The 21,190-nt window shown below is 42.7% G+C and overlaps 1 protein-coding gene across 4 annotated transcripts in view; it reads left to right on the top strand.

Annotated features, from left to right (window-relative positions):
• LOC125431150 (trifunctional purine biosynthetic protein adenosine-3-like) overlaps window positions 1-20,763 on the top strand; it is a 43,459-nt gene extending 22,696 nt beyond the window's left edge. For 2 of the 4 annotated variants that reach the window (XM_048493834.1, XM_048493835.1), the window contains 11 exons: window positions 1,967-2,061; window positions 3,034-3,143; window positions 8,487-8,685; window positions 9,408-9,659; window positions 10,265-10,417; window positions 11,599-11,802; window positions 12,352-12,465; window positions 14,161-14,291; window positions 15,389-15,530; window positions 17,275-17,390; window positions 19,502-20,763. In XM_048493834.1, coding sequence (XP_048349791.1) covers window positions 1,967-2,061; window positions 3,034-3,143; window positions 8,487-8,685; window positions 9,408-9,659; window positions 10,265-10,417; window positions 11,599-11,802; window positions 12,352-12,465; window positions 14,161-14,291; window positions 15,389-15,530; window positions 17,275-17,390; window positions 19,502-19,699 — 1,714 coding nt within the window. In that variant the 3' untranslated portion in view covers window positions 19,700-20,763. Of the gene's footprint in view, window positions 1-1,966; window positions 2,062-3,033; window positions 3,144-8,486; window positions 8,686-9,407; window positions 9,660-10,264; window positions 10,418-11,598; window positions 11,803-12,351; window positions 12,466-14,160; window positions 14,292-15,388; window positions 15,531-15,664; window positions 16,167-17,274; window positions 17,391-19,501 lie in introns of those variants that run through there. The other 2 variants (XM_048493836.1, XM_048493837.1) reach the window with 2 other exon arrangements.
• The last annotated feature ends 427 nt before the right edge of the window (window positions 20,764-21,190 follow it).

The raw sequence follows: 21,190 nt of genomic DNA, 5'->3' as shown, positions 1-21,190 counted from the left end.
AGTGCTAATTTTGATTAAAGTGAGTCAAACTGGTGAAGAATACTGGAGGAATCTATTTCTTGTTTTAAGATTCCACTCTACAACAAACAGTTGGCAAAGAGCATTATTTCAGTTTCCACTGAATTCTGAAGTAGCTGCAAAGAAGCAGGGTTTGTGAGTTAGAGAAATCCTTGGTTCGTGACAGCGTTTCACTACATTTCATGCAGTTGTTTAATCATGTCTGTACATTACAATGTGGTTCTAATATTGGACATATTTATCAATACAAGTACTTGTAATATTTACAGAGACTATACCTGTAAACACTGAGTGGGAAAAAGATATTTGTTCCAGTACAATTGCACTAATTACTGTCTTCCACAAACACACCACCATAATCAAATTAATCCAATACCTCCATCAGGTTAAAAACCAGACTCAATAGTCTCTTTTGGCTGGTGTTGCCAGTTTTAAACCATAATAATAGTACTGCTGTTTGGAAACACAATCTTATATAACATATGAAAGGCTATTGATATAAAGCTGTCTTTGCTTGAAAAATCATCACACGAGTTTACTGCATGTTAATCTGGTATATACAATGAAATAAACTGAATAAACTTGTAAATTAAAACTGGCACATTTCCTGAATGTATTGTATCGGTCAGTGACAATAACTTTTGTAGTGTGATATATTTTCCAGTGTACTCATCATCACATCAGATATGGCTTAATGTCTGTTAAACATTGTGCCTGAACAGCTGTAGGTGATCTAGCATGTGCTTCTAAGTCAGAGGACCACATTTTTTTTGAGCCCATGGGCACCTTTGGAATTTTGACACAGGATAGTGGGTGTGACCATAAAATGGCTGCCACAGGAGGTGGAGCCAACCACAAAATGCTACTGCAGGAAGTGGTAGCAACCACAAAAAGTCAGGAAGTGAGGTCATTCATAATTCTAACAGTAAATCTTCAAGACACTTCAGGCAGTTGTTCTGTTTAACAGAATGCCTTTTGAAGTAAGTTTTTTTTAAAAAAAATTCTGGCATACTTCTTCTGTTGTGGAGTTAAGATCCTTGTGTTCTGCTGGCCATTGCCAAAGCAACTTTTAAAAAATCTATCCAGCCATTCAAAAACTTCACCTGGCCTCTTGCTCTTTCTAAAAGCACTTGTGGGTAAGTGTCATGTCAATCATGGGCACTACATTAGGGATTCCTATTCTAAATGGTTAGCTATAGCTGAGAAAGGTGTCAAGAGGCCTCAGCTTCCACATGATTAGCTCTGGATTGGACTCCACCATTATTCAGCTTTGAACAATGTTTATCTCCCTTAGGAAGCTGCTGAGTGATTTGTCACTTAGCAGTGCAATCTGATGCAGAGTTACGTTTGTCTTGAAGTCAGTGGGCTTTATGTAACACTGCTTAGAGCTGCGCTGTAAATGAGCAAATCATACATGTATTTAAAACATTTACTAACAATACTTTCAGAGACTTGCAAATGCAATGTATCTATCTGCATTTTAACCCACCCACCCCATTGTATTCATGTTAGAATCAGCCAGTGTATTTAGGCATCCTGAGTTCAAATCTCAACTGACTTCCTAAGGCTCTAGTGCCTTGGGGACCCTCCTGTCCCCGTATTAGGGCATATTCAGCAGCTGTTTTCCCATGCTGTTCTTACCATAGTGCAGCTGGAGAGTCAGACACCATCAGTTGCACTATTCTTTGTTTGAACTTCCAGGAACTGATCCCAACTACATTATCACATAAGCAGGAGCACAAGGATCATAGATGCTAGCAAAGAGCTACTGATCTCTAAACTCAGGTTTTATCAGAACATCCACTTCATTCACTATAGGCCTCACGCCAGGGCAGGGCCAGTAGGCTATCCTGTTAGAGTTCTAGGTCATCCTTTACAGCCTTGCGTTTGCCCTATAAAATCAATCTGCATATGCATCCATTGATAATCAGCTATTCTGCCCTTTTAGGGGCTTGACTTATAAAGACAGTGGTGTGGACATTGCAGCTGGTAACACCTTGGTTCAGAAAATTAAGCCTTTAGCAGCCGCCACGTCCAGACCAGGTAAGAAAAAATGAATACATTAAAAACAAAATTAAAATAAAAACATTGGTGTCATTAATTCATTCACAGCTGAGGTCTTAATATATTCATGAATGGATTGCATTAATGTGAAATGTGCATTATTGTGTCTTTCACTGAGGGGTCAAAGTTAAGAATCCACATTCAGTGGTTTTTTTAATTATACTGTAAATATACATGTAATGAAAGTATTTCCTTGGCGTAACTATTCCGTGTTTGATAACAATCGCTTAATTCACCTCTGGATCAGTTTTGATTTTGTGTTTTACCAAAGGCTAATACAATAAGGCCCTGACCTAAATAGCCCAGGCTAGCCCAATCTCATCAGATTTCACAAGCTAAGTATGGTCAGCCCTGGTAAGTATTTGGATGGAGACCACCAAGGAAGTCCAGGGTTGCTACACGGAAGCAAGTAATGGCAAACGACCTCTGATCATTGCCTTGAAAACCCTATGGGGTCACCACAAGTTGGCTGCAAATTGATGGCACTTTCTACTACTAAATCTAATAAGATAAAAATGAAGATAAGAGACCCTGGGAAATTGGGGGCTGTTCCCATTTTCTGACTGAGTGACTGTGCAATAATCCTTCAGTTGGCAACTACACACATGGGAGACCAGCAGAAGGAGATGCATAGTGAAAAGATATTTTGTCTTTCTGTGTGCCCTTTGTGCTCTTTTCTACAGTTGTTATTTCAGGATCTGGGGAAAGGGGAAATTGACTTAATGAAACCCTTTAAATGCCAGTTTTCAAGATCACAACAAGGGGAGTGCCCAACTTGTAACCCTTCTGGAGACCCCTCTCTTGGACCCCTGTGTCAAATAGTGCTAGACAGATGGACAGTTAATCTGATAACATCATTTGATGAAACAGCAAGCCTGAGATCACATTTGGAAAATAAGGCTCAGCAAATACCTTGTGTTGTTAACAAGTCCTTCTTTCCTCAATTGGTAGGCTGCAATGCTGACCTTGGAGGGTTTGCTGGCCTCTTTGACTTGAAAGAAGCTGGGTACAAAGATCCAATTTTGGTATCTGGAACTGATGGTGTTGGAACGAAGCTCAAGGTAAAGAGGAAGAGGGCACGAATGGATTACGCTACATCTGGCACTTTGCTTAGTAACTGAATGTTTAGTTCCTCGTCAAATTCACACATTAGTAGAAATGAGGAAAACTACTGCTGTTCTAATGTTTATATCTATATGCAGAGTGCAGTACTGACAATCACAGCTGGCTTAATTTTTCCAAAAACAATCTGAAGTCATGGCTTGTGTTTCTAACATGCCCTTATGTTTTCTTGTGAGGCAGCGTAGTGTGTAGGCTAGGCAGGTCTAGGACTGGGGAGAGCCAGATTCATATTTTCATATGGGCATGAAGCTCAGAGGGTGCCCTGGGACAAGACATTGGCTCGGCCTAATCGGCCTCACAGGGTGGTTATGAGAATCATATGGCAGCAATGAGAAAACCATTTTTGTTTCCTTAAGTGTCTTGGAGAAGAAGTAAAATGGAAGTTTTTTCTTCAGATCACCGGCAGTCTTACATGAGAAAGCCTGATGGACCACTCCGCCTTGTGGTGTTCTTCCATTACAGGTGTCACATTCTTAAACTGGGACCAGTGCACAACAGTGTCCCTTCCCAAGAGGCTTTGCCACTCTTCCCCTCTACTTCTGTCTCAACCATAGCCTGCTCAGTACTCCCTGCGAGTCACGCCCACGGAACCACTGCTCCATCTTCACAGTTAGACATCTCCCTTGCTGAAGTGATGTCATCTGATGTGAGCCATCTAGCCCAAACCCCTTGAGAACTAGCTGCTAAACAATTGCTGGAAGACTTTGGAGAAACTTTCACAATCTCTTTCTCAAGTCTGGTTGCCAAAAATGAAAGTTGTACAAGAGCACATTCCAGTCTCCTGGGAATAATGCTCTCATTGGCCTGTTCCTTATTTGTGAGCAGATCTACAGATGTCAAAATCCATAGATCAGGCTCATACTGAGAGAAAGGAGGTTTTTCTCCAAACTTTGTAGACTGCTCCCCACAAGTTTGCAGAAAAATCTAAAAACTTACTGAAAACGGATGAGTTTCTTTTAATCCCTCCCGCTCCCTTGTAAACAAAGGTGTCAGGGCCTGCACACAACTCCCACTGCTGCCAGCTCTGCCTCTTCTTCTCAGTAGCTTCTGGGGAAGCCATTGGTGGAGGTGCTGCTGGCAGGAGAGGAGGAGCTCATGCTGCTGACACAATGAGCACTGCCATAGTCCCCTCTCCTCATCTGCATCCAAAATGGTAAGGCAGCAGGGCTTTGGGTGAAAGAGCAGTATTACTGTGCTGGGGATTAAGGCACCTCTGCCCCCATCCTTGCCTACTCTGGTTTGTCCTGCAAGGCTGGCTGCAGTGGTGTTGGCATCAGAAAGTGTCCCGCAGGAGCCACCAAAGTCTTACAAGGTATGTTTCAGAAAGCAATCCGGAGACTGTAGCCAATAAAGGCTAAAGTACTGGATTCAGATTGATGGGGGGATCCCCCCCCATAAGACTTGTGGGGCCCCACTTGTATATTCTAATAGCCAAGTTGGCCAGATCTGAGGATACTTAAGTCCAATGATTGGAGCTGTGAATGGGCAAGACAAAATCTTTCTACGCACCTGAGAAACACCCCAGGTTTGCAAAGAAAAAATGAAATCTAAAAAAAAGAAAAGGAATGGGGGGGTAAAAAAACGAAATGATAAAAGGAACACCTGTACCTTTCAGAAACCAAGTCCCACAGAATTCTAGGCTTAGTTTCTCCAAGTAAAAGGCAGGGGAGGGGAAAGGTTCCTTTTCGTCTTTGAGGGAGGAATCACTGGGACCAGGCCCACCTGGTTGCAACCACTTAATACTTTTCAACTTGCATGACTCACCTAGGCCTGACTTTTTGTTACTGATTAATAGCAGGCACCTTGTGCAATCCCACGTGGTATGGCTTTAGAGCAGGCTCTGAGAGACCCAGGTTCAAATGCCTTTCTTACTGTTGAAACTCATTGGGTAATTTTGAACCAGTTGCATATGTGCAGCCTAACCTTCATCTCAGGGTTGTTGTAAGGATAGAAATGAGAGGAGAAAGGTAGGCTATAAAGGAAGCAAATAAATAGGAAAATAGCTGAAAATGGAAGGCAGATAAAAGGTGGGTTGGTGAACATCTGAGAAGGAAAAAATTAGGCTGGGAAAGGGGAGAGGGTATGGTGCCAAGCAGAGGGAAAGAGGAAATAGTATAAGAAGAGAGTATAGGGCAGGGGTAGGGAACCTGCGGCTCTCCAGATGTTCAGGAACTACAATTCCCATCAGCCCCTACCAGCATGGCCAATTGGCCATGCTGACAGAGGCTGATGGGAATTGTAGTTCCTGAACATCTGGAGAGCCGCAGGTTCCCTACCCCTGGTATAGGGGAAAGTGAGATGTCCTCACACAGGTCCTTTAGTGTTTCCTCCCATAACAATGGGTTTGGCCCAGTGACCAGCACCATACAACTGGTGCATAGTTTTCCTAGGCAGAAGCTACTGGGAGGTAGGGGAAGGAAACCTGAAGACAAATGGGCAGATGTGAGGCTGGCCACACGCTGGATTTGGTCTTTGGGTCGGGGGTTGATCTGGTCGTATCCTCTGTTGATAGTGTCATGGTCCGACCATTATGCCCTGAAGGTCCGGATGGACTTGCCGCACCAACCCTGTCTAGGCGACGGGCTGATTTATGCCCGCCTGCGGAGACCTATGGATCCAATTGGTTTCCTGAATGCTCTGCGGGATCCTGAACCCGCCGGCACACTAGATGAGCAGGTGGAGGATTGGAACTCCCGGCTCTCCGATGCCATCGAAGTTGTTGCCCCCCGGCGTCCTCTGCGCCCCCGCTCCCGGCGGGCCCCGTGGTATACTGCGGAGCTCCGCCATATGAAGTGTGGACTCAGATGTCTAGAGCGAGTGTGGAGGAAATCTCGCGACGAAGCTGCGCAACATCTTATAGGACGTTTATGAAAGCCTATGAGATGGCGACGAAGGAGGCGAAGAGGGCGTTCTTCTCCTCTTCTCTCGCATCTGCTAGTTCTCGCCTGGCACAATTGTTCCGAGTGATTCGATCTTTAACCTCCTTATCGGAGGGCTCAGTAAATTCTCAATTGGCTGTTAGTCCTGAGGCATTCATGACCTTTTTTGCAGATAAAATCGCGTCGTTCCGCCGGGACCTTCCCTCCACCTTGTCTACAATTAGTGAACTGGAGGCTCCCTTGCCATCTTCAGGCCCTTGTTTGGCCCAGTTTTCCCTGCTCTCCAAAGCCGCTGTTGACAGGGCCTTGGCTGCTGTTAGACCTACTACTTGCCCTCTGGATCCGTGCCCCTCCTGGCTTATAAAAACTTGCCGGGGGGAGTTACAACCCCACCTGTTGAACATCATCAATGGCTCTCTTGAGCAAGGAGTCTTTCCAGGTGGGTTGAAGGAGGCAGTGGTCCGCCCACTCTTGAAAATACCATTGTTAGATCCAGGAGATCTGGCCAATTACCGCCCCGTGTCGAATCTTTTGTTCCTGGGGAAGGTAATTGAGAGAGTGGTGTTGGAACAGCTTCAGGGTTTCCTGGATGACACATCGGCCTTCGATCCCTTCCAGTCCGGCTTCGGTGCTGGGCATGGGACAGAGACGGTTCTTGTCGCCATCACAGATACGCTCTGTATGCAGCTTGACCGAGGGGGATCGGCGCTGTTGGTATTGTTAGATCTGACCGCAGCGTTTGATGTGGTCGACCACGATCTTTTGACCCACCGCCTGGCCGTTTCCGGGGTGTGGGGCACCGTCCTTCAATGGATTGTCTCGTTTCTCCGGGACCGGAGTCAGCACGTGTGGTGCGGGGACCAGGCCTCCCGGAGGTATCCGCTTTGTTGTGGTGTGCCTCAGGGGGCGCTACTGTCCCCGCTATTATTTAACATCTCTATGCGACCCCTTGCTCAGCTGGTACGGAGCTTTGGGCTGATGTGCCATCAATATGCTGATGACACTCAGCTCATTCTGTTGATGGAGGGGGGAACGGTCGCTGCCCCTGCAGCTCTACAGCATTGTTTGGAGGCGGTCGCTGGTTGGTTGCAGCAGAGCAGGTTAAAACGTAATCCATCGAAGACGGAGATCCTTTGGCTTGGCCGTGGGGGTGAGGTTGGGAATTTCCAGCCACCGGTGTGGGAGGGGGTTTCATTGGTGCCGACCTCCTCCGCTTGCAGCCTGGGGGTCCACCTGGATTCGTTTCTTTCAATGGAGACCCAGGTGGCCCATACAACCCGGGCTGCATTTTTCCATCTTCGTCAGGCCCGCCGGCTGGCTCCCTTCCTCTCCCGCACTGACCTGGCCACGGTGATCCATGCAACGGTCACCTCCAGGTTGGACTATTGTAACTCACTCTACGCGGGCCTACCGGAAGTTACAGCTGGTCCAACATGCGGCGGCTCGCCTGCTCACGGGGGGTGCCTTTCGAGATCATATTCAACCTGTGTTGCGTCGCCTGCATTGGCTCCCAGTTGAGTTCCGGATCATCTTCAAGGTATGGGTGTTGACCTTTAAGGCCTTACGCGGTCTGGGACCCTTGTACCTTCGGGACCGCATTACCCCATATGACCCTTCTAGGCCTCTGCGTTCAGCGGAGGCCAATTTGCTGCTAGTCCCCGGCCCCTCCATGATGCGGCTGGCCTCCACTCGGGCCAGGCCTTTTACGGCCCTGGCCCCTGCCTGTTGGAACACCCTACCTCCAGCTGTCCGGGCCCTGCGGGATCTTGGTGAGTTCCGCAGGGCCTGTAAGACGGAGCTGTTCCACCAGGCCTTTGGAGAGTCCGGCCGCTGATGTGCCCCCCCTTCCCCCTTCCCTCCCCTTCCCCCTTCCTTTACTCTGGTTTCCTTTGCTGAGGTCCCTTTACCACCTATGGGACCCCTCTTCCCCCTCTTTTTGGGAAGGTTTTTTAATAAGGAGTTTGTTGATGATGCTGTTTTATATGCCGAGTGTTGTGCTTTTAAATGGTTTTAATTGTATGTTGCTTAATTTGTTGTTCATCGCCCAGAGCCCTTCGGGGGTAGGGCGGTATAAAAAACTCAAAAATAAATAAATAAATGTAGGTTTGCTGTTGGGTGGGAAGCATAGAAAGAAGCAGGAAAAGGGGGGCTTTCAGGAAAGGAAAAAAGAAAATGGTAGGGGAGATGAAATGCCTCCTATGAGTTCTTTGCAGGTTCCCACTTGTCTTCTAGCTGTCAATTTAAAAGGGAGCCTCTCAGATACTAGATTGGGCCCTACCTATACCTTCTTTCTGCCAACTCAAAAAGCCTTCCACTGATGCAAGAGGCAGGGAGCATGATTTTTCACTTCTTTAGTCTCCCGCATTGCAGCTGTCTGAAATTGTTTTTCCTTTCTCCTTCTAGATTGCCCAACTGTGCAACAAGCACAACACAATTGGCCAGGACTTGGTTGCCATGTGTGTCAACGATATCTTAGCACAGGGAGCTGAGCCCCTTTTCTTCCTTGATTACTTTGCCTGTGGGAAACTAGACGTTGAGGTAGCCCAGGCAGTCATAGCTGGAATCTCCAAAGCCTGCACACTGGCAGGATGTGCCCTTCTCGGTATGATAACTCACTTTCTTTCTGGATTAAAAACAACAACGTTATACTTGCTGATGGTTTACAACAGGCATGTGTTATGTCTGCATTAGTATGAACTTAAATACCACTTGCAAATTGAATATGTGATGGATTATCACAGTCTGTACTGCATTGTTGGTAGAAGGAACTGAGAAAAGCAGCTGAGGGGGAGCAGGCTAGGTTAGCCCCTTATTCCTGTCCCATGGCATGCTTTCTATAAGAAGACAGAAATGGGAGCCAATTGTTTGTTATTTCCTTGCATGAGAATATTAAACCATGCCACTTTCCCTACAAGGCTTTTTTTATTGAAACAGCACTGTAAGTCACTTTGTCCAGCATTTTACACCAACATATACATCCTTCTCTGAAATGACGTGGGAATCCTTGGGGAACAGCTCGCAACAATTCAATCAAAGCTTGTATTCTTTTAAAAGAATAAGGGGGGCAGATTTAAGTGCTCATTGAACTGAAGGGGAAAAGAAGTGGGTATTTGTTTTTTTTAGGATGGGAAAGCAGCATGGTTCAGATCTTGGAAGCAAAGCAGGGTCAGTACTGGGAAAGGAGCTTTCCTTCCTGTAGCTGATTATTGTTCTCTCTAAAGTAGAACTGAAAAACTGGGTACTTTATCATAGTGTGATTCACAACAGGTATCTTTGTTTAAGGAAAAAATACTAACGTTTATGTGCTGCTTCATCCCACCCCAGGTGGAGAAACTGCTGAAATGCCTGGCATGTACCCTCCTGGAGAATATGACCTGGGTGGCTTTGCAGTTGGTGCCGTAGAGCGGGGACAGATGCTTCCTCAACTAGACAGAGTTGCTGACGGGGATGCTGTTATTGGAATTGCTTCCTCTGGCATTCACAGCAATGGGTTTAGCCTTGTGAGGAAGATTGTTGAAAATTCCCCTTTCAGTTTTTCTTCTCCTTCAGTGGATGGCTCTGGGGATCAGACATTAGGTAAGAATTGTGTAAATAGTACAAACTTCTGATTCCCTGAATAGAACATAAGGATTAATTATGGTCATCATTTGTTGACAGTTACTGGAATTGTTTTGTTTGAGCCTTGTATCAAAGGCTTTGCTTTGAATGAAGCTCTGGCAAAGGTGAAAATGAGTATTTATGCTATATGTTCATGTAGAGTTGCCAATTATGTTTCTGACATGGGAGACCTCTGTTTTACTATGACTTTATGGTATGTGGCTTATGGACTACTAAACTCAAATAAACTTAACTTAAATTCGAGGTTGGGATATTGCAGAGTTTGGGAATGGTGTGGTTTGTTGCGGAGGTAGGCTTCATCACCCTCCAAAACAGTCATTTTCTCCTCTGAATTGATCTCTGTCATTTGTAAATCAGTTGTAATTCTGGGAGATCCCCAGGCCCCACCTGGAGGTCAACAACTTTGTGCTGGAGTGATTTTCCCTTTCTGTTTGTTTTTCTCTGTCATATACCTCCATGTTGTTTATATTTCGTTGTCCACAAGATTGATGTAAGGCCACCATGCCTTATTTCAGCTTGTGTTTATTGTACTGTGGTGATTCTCTAGCCACCTTTCTTCACAGGAGAACAACTGCTTACCCCTACTAAAATCTACAGCAAGGTTCTGTTGCCAGTCCTTCAATCAGGATATGTGAAGGCCTATGCCCATATCACTGGAGGAGGGTTGCTGGAAAACATTCCACGCGTCCTCCCAGAATCATTTGGAGTAGCTTTAGGTAAGGATATCTGAAGGGACATCTGTAAATATGATTAAATTTACTTTTCAAATACTGCACTTTCCTTTTATTGTCTGCATTGGACTTTTTAATTGAAAAGGGGACACATTTATGGTAACTTGCTTTCTCAGAAATAGTTCGTTTCTGCTGTTTATATAACTAACAGTCCAAAACAGAAGGTTCCGGCAGCCGGGGATGATGCCAGCTGCTACGCCACTGTTCTGCCTCCAAAGGGTCTCCAAGTGGCACAGGAAGGCAGCAAACAGCAGAAGCTCCCTAGCCTCCTAAAAGCCCTCCATAGGGCAAAACAGATTTCTGCCACTCTTTTGGGTGGCATAAATCCAAAACCTGCACTGGGGGCACTCCTGGCTCAAAAGCCCAGTGGAAGCCAATTGAAGTTGGCTCCACCTCTAGGAATGCCCCTGCTCCGCCCCTCAGCTGTACCAGCAACCAGGTTTAGGCCAGCACAGCTCTTCAGGCAGCAGGCTTTTAGGGGCTGGGCACCTCAGAGCTCCACAACACCCACCCACCTCCTGGTTCTAAAGCCACTCCGCCCGCCCCCCACCTTCCCAGGAAGAGATTTTCAACAGCAGTATGAAAAGTCAGCAATGCAAGTTTTCAACATAAACAAAAATTGTATATTTTTATTGCAATAGATGGCAGTTGTCATGATTTAAGGGAGATAATAAATGACTATTCCACAAAATTTTCTGCTGCTTTTTTGCGCCACTTTCATTTCTGATATTTGAAAATATTTGATTATCTACTTCTCTGCATATATGCCAAACCCAGACTGCAGAAGACCCTAAGCTTTTAAAGGCCATTTGCCAGCATAAATTCAGATCAAAATCCTCAATAGGAGAATTTGCATCCCAGGTTGTTCTGCAGACTGCAATCTAAAAATTACCAAAAACGTTTCCCAAGAAATGTCTTGTATTTTATTAGTTACCGGTATATCTGAGAGACTTATCCTGCACACTTAAGATATGACTGAGTGAAGACAGGTACAAAAAGAAGCTAGGAATGAAATATTTTCTCTCTCACTTGTCCACTGAAGCTGATGTTGCTCTTGGGTTTATGGATTTTAGATTTGCAAAATCCAATCCAATGATGCATGATGAACTCTATTTATCTCTCTTGATGACTGAAAAATGTTTGTTAAAATGCAACTCTATTTTCAGATGCCTTTAGTTGGAAGATACCTAAAATCTTTTCCTGGCTCCAAAAAGAAGGAAATTTATCAGAAGAGGAAATGGCTCGAACATTTAATTGCGGAATTGGAGCCATCCTGGTTGTACAGAAAGAGTTTGCTGGACAGATTTTGAAGGACATCCAGAAGCATGAAGATGCATGGTTGATTGGGAAAGTTGTACCCCATCGATCAGGTTACTGTGCTGAGCTGCATCTACCTGCAGTTTGTTTGGAAGATTGTTTGTTCAAAGATGTTATATGATGGTTGTGATGTGCTAAGGTAGCAGCCATGAATTCTGTAATTGTCAGATGCAGTGGATAGATGTGGCTTGAAAAGAAGTAGATTTCATTTGAACTCTGTTTATGTAAAATTTGTCAACTTCCTAGTCCTAGGTAAATCTTACCCAGATGACATGATGATAAATTCAGAATAAAAATTAAAAACAACTTAGCCATAAAAGCAATTTGACTTGAAATTAACTTAGGGAGGTGGCAGACTGTTGTTGTAGGATTTCAAGAAATAGTTGGATATGTGTTTGCTAGAGACACAAAAGGTGTAGAATGTTTTGGGTTTGAGGAAGGAGATTGAGATAATTGGCCTTTTGGATCCCCCTCGTACTGTGAAACTTCATATCTATCCAAGTGTTTTGACTTAAATATGGTACTTTAGAAGTCCAGTCGTTATTGTATAATTGTAGTACAGCCTTCTTGTTTTCATCCAATATTTCTTCTGTAATTTCAAGGGTCTCCCCGTGTTGAAGTCAATAACTTGCTTCAAGCCTTACATGCAAATAAGTTACAGATGCTGCACCGTCAACTAAGCAAAAGAAGGGTGGCTGTCCTCATCTCTGGAACAGGTGAGAAACCTTCATTGCAAGATGGTCAGAGAAAGACATCTTGAAGGGCCTGTTCAATTATCTTCTTGTGGGAATCTTTTTGAAAATGTTGAACTTTTAAAAACTCTTACTTAAAGTTTTAAAGATTTGTTGTAAAACACAAAATAAGCATTAATGACAAACTGAAACAAAGTGAGATCATATAATAAGAACCTAAACAATAAGAGATATATAGGAATATCCAGTGACTCCATTCTAAGGAGATTTCCACTCCTGATAGAAAGCACCTCCTGTCAGAGGGAAGCCCTGATGTCAGCAGAATGGAGTTGCTAAGAACAGTTCATGGTTTATGTAATGGTTATACTCACATGTTATTTATATTTTATATTATGTTAATTGCCTGCCTGTAAGAAAGGCTGGATATAATTCTTACAGCGCAACTGTAAAATAGGCTGCTGAGGCTAAACAGGACAAGACTCCCTGTTTTGTCATCATGATGGTTATTATAAACAACGGCAGATCAATACCCCCCCCCAAAAAAATTGGGTTCCATTTTGGGTATCTATTTTTGTAAGCGATTTGCCTAAACCCACCTTGCCAAAGTGCTGGCTTTCCAAATAAACAAGCTGACACTTGTGGGTCAGGAGTGAGGTGGAGCAGGCAGCCCAAGGGGGAATAAATGTTCTTGTGTGTGGATTTGAAAGAAAAGTAGGACAAAATTGTCTAAAATTATGTACGAGTTTGCAATTATTAAGGAAGTGCTGCTGATTAAAAACGGATGCCTCAGGAAAGAGAAAAGCTTGGCAAAAATGTTTGGAATACACTGCAAAATGTTATCGTACCACACCAGAAATACTAAGCTTGAAGTCCTGTGCATACTTACATGGATGATGCATTGTTGAACTCAGGAGGACTCACTTCTGAGAAAATATTCATTGGAATCAACTGCTTGTAATCTTCTTTTGGAAGATTAATAGTGTAATCCTAAACAGTTATACCTGTCTACATCCATCGAAGCCAGGGGTTTTTTTTAAGGTTGCGCTGCTGTTTTATGATTTTAATGACAGCATAGGTAGGGATGGATGTCCTTCTGAAGATCCTGGGTACTGTATATACTCGTGTATAAGCCGACTTTTTCAGCACAATTTTTGTGCCGAAAAAGCCCTCCTCGGCCTATACGCAAGACACCCACCTGCCGCTGCCGCCCGTCATTCCCCTCACTCACCCACTCGTCTTTTCCTTTCCCCTGCCGGCTCTGAAGGCTTGGCTCCAGGGAAACTGCTGCTCGGGCAGGGTGTCTCTATTATTCTCTTAAAAGGGCAATGCTCCAAAGATTACTTAAGCAAGGAAACTCCAAAAGCAGGTGAATGCTCTGTGGGGATCCCCAAGGGGAGCCAAGGCTGCTGTAGGGATCCAGGAGGCGGCGGGGGTGGGTGGGAGCGATCCGGTGGGGATCGGGTGCCCTGGCTCTTCCCTGCCCCCACCTACTTTGGAGTTACCACCCCTAGGCTTATACCCAAGTCAATAAGTTTTCCCAGTTTTTGATGGTAAAATTAGGTGCCTTAGCTTATACACGAGTATATACGGGTAGGTTGGATTCATTTTTTAAGGTGCTTATTAAGTTGTCTAAGGCTGTTATTTTACCACATGGTAAATTTTTCAGAACATTTAGATATATCTTCAGTATATCTGCATTTATTGTTTGGGATTCTTCAGGTACAAATCTGGAAGCTCTAATAACCAGCGCTAAGAAGCCAAGCAGCTATGCACAAATAGTTCTTGTCATTTCTAACAAGGCTGGTGTAGAGGGACTGAAGAAAGCTGAAAGAGCTGGCATTCCTACCAAAGTAAGAAAATCATGTTTAAGGAGCACTTCTTTTGGACTGAAAGAAACAAATGTAGTCACAAAAAGAGGATGTATTTGTTGTAAGTTCTAAACTTATTGTTTCAATCCTGCACCATTAACACTGGCTCATTAAGACATGGCATCAAACCACGGTTAATAATAATAAAACTATATTATGGGTTTGTTTTATGTCTAAATTGATAAGCCGAGGCTTGGGATTTGCCAGCTCATCAAAATCAGAAACCAAGTTGTGAAGCTGAATTTTAAGAAAATCCGGTTACCGGTATGCCACTAAAACAGTTTTTTTCTATTGATGAGTTTTTAATAAGTGAATTTCTGCTGCATTGGTGGGACTATGAGACGTTCACTGGAAACTCGTTTATCAGAATTTTGTGTGTGAATTTTGGAAGATGTTCAGTAAAGATTTTAACTATAAGGATTGCAGAGGGGGAAGCTGAGGGTACAAAACAATGTTAATCTCAGCTCTTATAATGATAAGAAGAAACTGTAATCCCTGTTTTGGCCTTGAATGAGATCTTTAAATTTCTGAATAAATTCCTGTCTACTAGTAGCATTTCATTCGTCCTCCCAAATAAAAATGTTTGACAAGGGATGGTCTGAAGTCTATGGTGAAATGAACTGAGAAGCAAAAAATGTTCACCCACATTGTCTAAAAAGATGTTTTGTTCTTTTATATCAGATTTATGTCCATTCAATCTTTCTCAGCTTTTTTTCTTTTCTGGCTTGCTGGCACATTGGTTGGTGTGGCTCTATTTTTTTCCTCATTTTATCATCAGTGTCAACAATAAGGCAATGAATTCTGTCATGCTGCCTCTGCCTGCTCCATAGCACATCTACTGAGACAAATAAAAATTTGTGGGTTGCTATATTATTATTTCGATGGTAAATGGGCCACAATTGATTGTGCATCTGAACAGAGTACATTTGCGGTATTGAAATATCTTGATTCAAAGTCATATGGAATACTAAAAGTCTAAGTCTGTTTACTCAAAATTCTTAGCATTTATTTACCTTAGTGAATAAAAGATTAAATTAATTCCTCCCGCAAATCCTCTTTTATCCTGTCTCATGTTTTAGGTAATTGACCACAAGCTATACAGCAGTCGTACAGAGTTTGACAGCGCAGTTGACAAAGTCCTTGAAGAATTCTCGGCTGAACTTATATGTCTTGCGGGTTTTATGCGAATCTTATCTGGTCCTTTTGTCAGGAAGTGGGCTGGTAAGTGTATGTGAATATACTGTACGTTATCTTTAAATATATGTATGATTTAGCATTGTGGATAGCATATGACGTAAGCAGATAATAGAGTCACTTTTAATCTTTTTTTAATTTTACTTCTGTGGAAAATACAGCTGTGATGAAAAGCACATCTTTGTGCAAATCAAAGAGGAAAAACCTTCCACATAGTGAGAATAGTCATTGCAGGTGGGAGGAAAGAACTTTGCCTCCTTTTGGCTACCAGGTAAAATGTAGCATGCCATCACATAGTGATGAATGTTTTCAGTTGCACCATTACAGATCATGTTAGAGGTGTGTGTGTGGGGTGTGTGTGTGTCATATCTGCCCAGCCTGCCACTTAAGGTTTGCCTGCCAGACCCTGCTGACAATGCCCCTATCTTCAGACGTTAAGTGGCTGGTGAATAGAGAGGACAGTTTCTGCGGTTGAACCATACCTTTCAAATGCTTTTCCCCTTAAAGTTCATCTGATGTTTGCTTTCCTGACAAATGGGTGTGTGGTGTGTGTGTAAAAAGCCGGTACCATCCTACAACAAACACACATTGATAACATGGTTTGTTCATCTGGGAGACCCAGGTTCAAATTTACACTCTGCCATGGAAGAAGAAGACTTGGTTTTTATTCACTGCTTTTGTCTATCTTAAGGAGACTCAAAACAGTTTACAATCACAGTCCTTTTTCTCTCCCCACAACATGCACTTTGTAAGGTAGGTGAGGCTTAGAAAGTTCTGAGACAACTGAGTCTAGCCCAGGGTCACCCAGCAGGCTTCATGTGGAAGATCAGGGAATCATACCTGGTTTTCCAAAGTCTGCCACTCTTAGCCTCTCTACCCCTCTGGCTCTTGCTGGGTGACCTAGGGCTAGTCACACATTCTCAGCCTAATCTACCTGATAGGGTAGGAACAAATGAAGATGGGAAAAATGTTACAAGGCATGTTGGGTCCCAATTAAGGAGAAAGGGCGTGTTTATATGATGTAAATAAAGAATAAGCATGTATTGCTGACATGGTCTGTAGAAAACTCTTAATTCCATTTTGCATGACTAAGTTGTTGAGATGGGAATAATACCTCTACATTTTTGTGCATGTTTCTGATTTGATGTGACTGTGCTTGATCCAGCATGTCTCCTCCAATAACAAAGCAAGCAGTCAAAGAACAATAGAACAAGTCTGTGTACCTCAAGGGACTTTAGGTTTATATTCCCCAAATAGCAATCTCTCTTCCCTCAGTACCTCATGGAAAAGTGCTTCTAAACTTACTGTGGAATGAGGAGTATGAAGTAAGGACTAGAAGTAAAAAATGCCTTGAGGTTAGTGCAAGCACTGTGAGTGAACCTGAACAGCAGTTTGGATACTGACTCAAGTATCTACTGCATGGTAAACAGGATGAATGAGTGCTGGTGGCATGCTAGCAGCCCAGATGAAAAGCTTGTGTTTACTTCTTCATTGATATTTGGACTTAAATTTGCTTAGAGGAAAGAAATCTGCCAAGTAGAAGATCCTATAGTGTGTTTTTAATTGCCATCAGTTCTTGCAGGAATATGAAAGATAAAGAGATCCAAAAACATTTGAGTTGTTTATCTTTCTATTTGTTTAATTAAAGATGCAGAAGAAAAAAGAAATCCTATTAGTTTTGCTTGCTTTGTTTTGATAAATGCAGCATTAACTCGATGGTTCTGTAGGAATAAGGGTGAAAATTAAGAAAAATATATTCTTTTTTTCCTAGGAAAAATATTGAATATTCACCCATCTTTGCTGCCTTCATTTAAAGGCGCCAATGCCCACAGGCTGGTATTGGAGGCTGGAGTTCGAGTCACTGGTTGCACTGTGCACTTCGTTGCTGTAAGTTTGCCTTTTCTACTGCTTTGTTAATAATAAGTTCAGTTTGAAGGCATTGCAAATTGCTAAATGACCTACATTTTTCTTTTTAAAATCAGTATAATTAAGTCATCTCAGCATTTTGTACTACTGCAGGGAACTTTGACAAGGAAATCGCATGATAAGAGTTCATGAAAATGTAAACATTACAATTCATTTAAACATGTCTACCCTGCTTTTCCTATGTGTAAAACAGCTTAAAGTTCAACACTGTTAAACCCAAATAGAATGTCACATCAATCCAAAAATATAACGTAACAAATTGTCATACAGCTTTAAAAATATCTTTAGCCCTTTATAAGTAGTGTATCAGTGTGATCTGGTAGACATTATTTACTTGGACTCCCAAAAGGCTTTTGACCAGATACCTCACTGAACACTTCTGTGTAAGCTTAGTTGTCATGGGATAAGAGAATGGAATGACTTATGGATTAAAACGTTTTGTTAAAGGAAGCAGAGGGTAGGAATAAATGGACAGTTCTAGCAATGGTGAGAAGAAAGCAGTAGTCTCCCATTGGATTGGTATTGGGACCAATTCATTATAAATGACAGAATTGTGGATGAGCACTGTAGTGGCCAAGTTTGCCGATCATTCAGGATGGTGAAAACCAAAGTGTTTTGTGAAGAACTACAGAAGGATCTATCAAAATTAGGTGAGTGGGCAACAGTGTGGCAAATGACAGTCAGTGTTGGCAAGTGTAGGATGGTACACACTGGAACAACAACTCCTAACTTTAAAGAAATGTTATTCCAGTGGCAATTTTAGGACTGACAAAGTTTGATTCTTGGCTTAAGAATACCAAGTATTAAATTTTGTTGGTCTTAAAGTGCCACTGGACTCAGACTTTTTTCTGCTGCTTCAGACCAACATGCCTACTTACCTGAATCTATCCTAACTTTAAATATATGCTGATTACATCTGAACAGGGGTTATAGTGGATAGTTCAATCAAATGTCAACTAATTGTGTGGCAGTAGTGAAAAACGTAAACCCAGTGCTTGGAATTGATGGAAAAGGATTCAGAACAAAACAATGAATACCGTAATGCTATTGTACAGAATCATGATGTGGTCTCATCTAAAATACTGGGTACAACCAGGGTGGGATTCAGCAGGTTCGCACCACTTCGGCAGAACTGGTTGTTAAAATGGTGCTTGTAAACAACCAGTTGTTCAATTATTTGAATCCTACCACTGGGTACAACTCTGGATATTTATGAACTGGAAAAAATACAAAGGACAATCAAGGTGATCAAGGGACTGGAGCTCCTTGCCGATGCGGAAAGGAACAAGAGTCTTTTTGGTTTAGCAAAAAAGAAGGCTAAAGCGGGGGTGGGGGATGGATGGGAGGGAAGGCACAATAGAGGTTATAGGATTTCACATGGGATGGAGAAACTGATGGAAGAGGCTTTTTCTTCCTTTCTCACAGTACTAGAACTCAGGGGCACCCAATGAAGTTGATGAACAATATGTTCAGAATAGATAAAAAGAAATACTTAATCAACAAGTGATTAAACTGTGGAATTCACTGCCAGTGATGGCCATGAGCATAGATTACTTTAGAAGGTGATTAAACAGGTCCATCGGTGGCTTCTAACTAAGGTGGGGAAAGGCCTCCTCCATGTTCAGAGGCAGTAAAACCTCTGAAGCCCAGTTCTAGGAGGTAACATCAGGGGGGGGGGGGGAGCCTTGGCCTCCATCCCTTGTACTTTGGCCCTCCAGGATAACTAGTTGGCTGGTGGATGCAAAGGGATGCTGGAGTAGATGAATTACTGGTCAAATCCAGCAGGGCTTTTCTTATGTCCACAAATGCCATACAAAATGAAGCTGTATGGCTGGCTCTTACAAAGTTACTAGAGAAGGTACCCTCCATGTTACTTCAGACAATCCTTTCGAAAGTTCTGGAGCCACCGGAGAAAAGATGTGGAGGATATGTGAACAGTCTAATTGGAGGACACCACAAAAAGAGACTACTGCAAAGAACTCAGAGCACAGGTTCACACAATGAATATCCTGGATAAGAATGTATATTTACTGCCTGCACATCTCTCTAAACTTTTTGAGCTTTCTTTCCAGGAAGAAGTTGATGCTGGAGCAATCATCTTTCAAGAGGCAGTTCCGGTGAAGATTGGAGATTCAGAGAAGACCCTGTCAGAAAGAGTTAAGGAAGCAGAGCACAGAGCCTTCCCTGCTGCTATGCAGCTAGTGGCAAGTGGAGCAATACAGTTAGGAGGAGATGGGAAAATAATCTGGTCCTTGGAAAAACAAAACTAACCCACTGCAGGATTTAAGGTGTTAAGAAGCAAGAGGGTGAGGAGGGGTTGTTTAATTTTTTTTAGCTTATGACAAAATTTTATAATTTTGACCAAGCCAAGATGAGAATGCTGACAGAACCAGACTGAGAAGGAAATGTATTTTGTACCATCCATAGGTCAGGCTCTGGCTTCTTAAGACAGAACTGTACTGGTGCATCTCCATACAGGGATCTATTTCTGAAAAGTGTACAAGTTCCTCCACGCTGTTCTGATGGTTTGTGCATAAAATGCCTTTCTAAATGGTAGGGGAAAACCTCTTTACTCAAATACTAGAGCACAGATTACATGGTGTGTGGCATCATGGTTCTGCTTCTAGTGGTTAGCCATGTGTTCTTAAATCAGGCCTCATAACCACTGTTTTGACAGATTGAGTGCATCATTTGTAAATTACCTCCAGATTTAAGCTATTTGTGATCATGTAGTATTAACAAATTAACACTCACCATGTTATTTTCCTACTAAATGCCAAATCAGTGCAAAATCAACCCCATTTGTTTTCTTGGCCATAGTGGTGTTGTAAAATCTTCTTGTAATTGTTAATTCCTTGTGAAAGAATTTTTAAAAACCCACTGCAATTTTATAAAAAACTATAGTGCTTTAGTTAGTAACTCTTCGAAGGATTGCACTTCTAGTCCCTCCCCCATTTCCAAATATGTGATATTAAATGCTGTGACACATTTGAATGAATACTTCAGTTATTGATCACTTTGGGAAAGCATATAAACATTTTCTTGGTGTTGATTTTATCACGGCTAGTAAGCAACTTGGAACTCTCAGAAACTTGTCTAATTCCTGCTTGAAAGCAAAAAAGAATTTGATATCACATATTCCTTGTGTTATTCATGAAGCATTTCCCAGTCTGGTGAAAGGAACTAATGGATATGTAAGCTGCACAGAACTTTTTGCTATTGCTGTCAAGCTCCAATCGAAGCTGGACACCAACCACACATACATTTCTGTTCCATGTTTACATCTAAATGTTCTATGATTTCATGTCTCTTCTAATAAAACATTTCATCCATATGAAAGTATGCTTTTTAAAGAATTATAGACGTTTAAAAATATTTGTCTCCTTGCAACAATTGAAAAGGACCTGCCAAGTGTGTTGGTGTCTATGAAAAAGGCATTCATGAGAGACTGGATGCTGGCAAGAGTGGCAGGTGTCTAAACAAGCCAGCAAGCTTCTGGTTTTGAGAATCAGGTTCTAAACAAAAGTCTTAAGCCGATTCACAAGGTTATATAAGGAGACAAACTTGCATGTTGTACCTGGATTTCAGCCAGAGTTTTTGTCATGGGAAAATAATACAGCACCTAAACTGTGGTCAGCTATACGATCTAACATGGTGACAAACCTTCAGAAAATGGTAGCCAGAGCAAGTTATGAATTGCATCCCCCCATTAAAGATGTGCCATTGTGCCCCCCCCCCCCCCGCTTTTACCACAGAGAGAT

This window comes from Sphaerodactylus townsendi, linkage group LG04, assembly GCF_021028975.2.
Source record: "Sphaerodactylus townsendi isolate TG3544 linkage group LG04, MPM_Stown_v2.3, whole genome shotgun sequence".
Lineage (NCBI taxonomy): Eukaryota > Metazoa > Chordata > Lepidosauria > Squamata > Sphaerodactylidae > Sphaerodactylus > Sphaerodactylus townsendi.
This window is presented reverse-complemented; position numbering and strand designations above follow the sequence as displayed.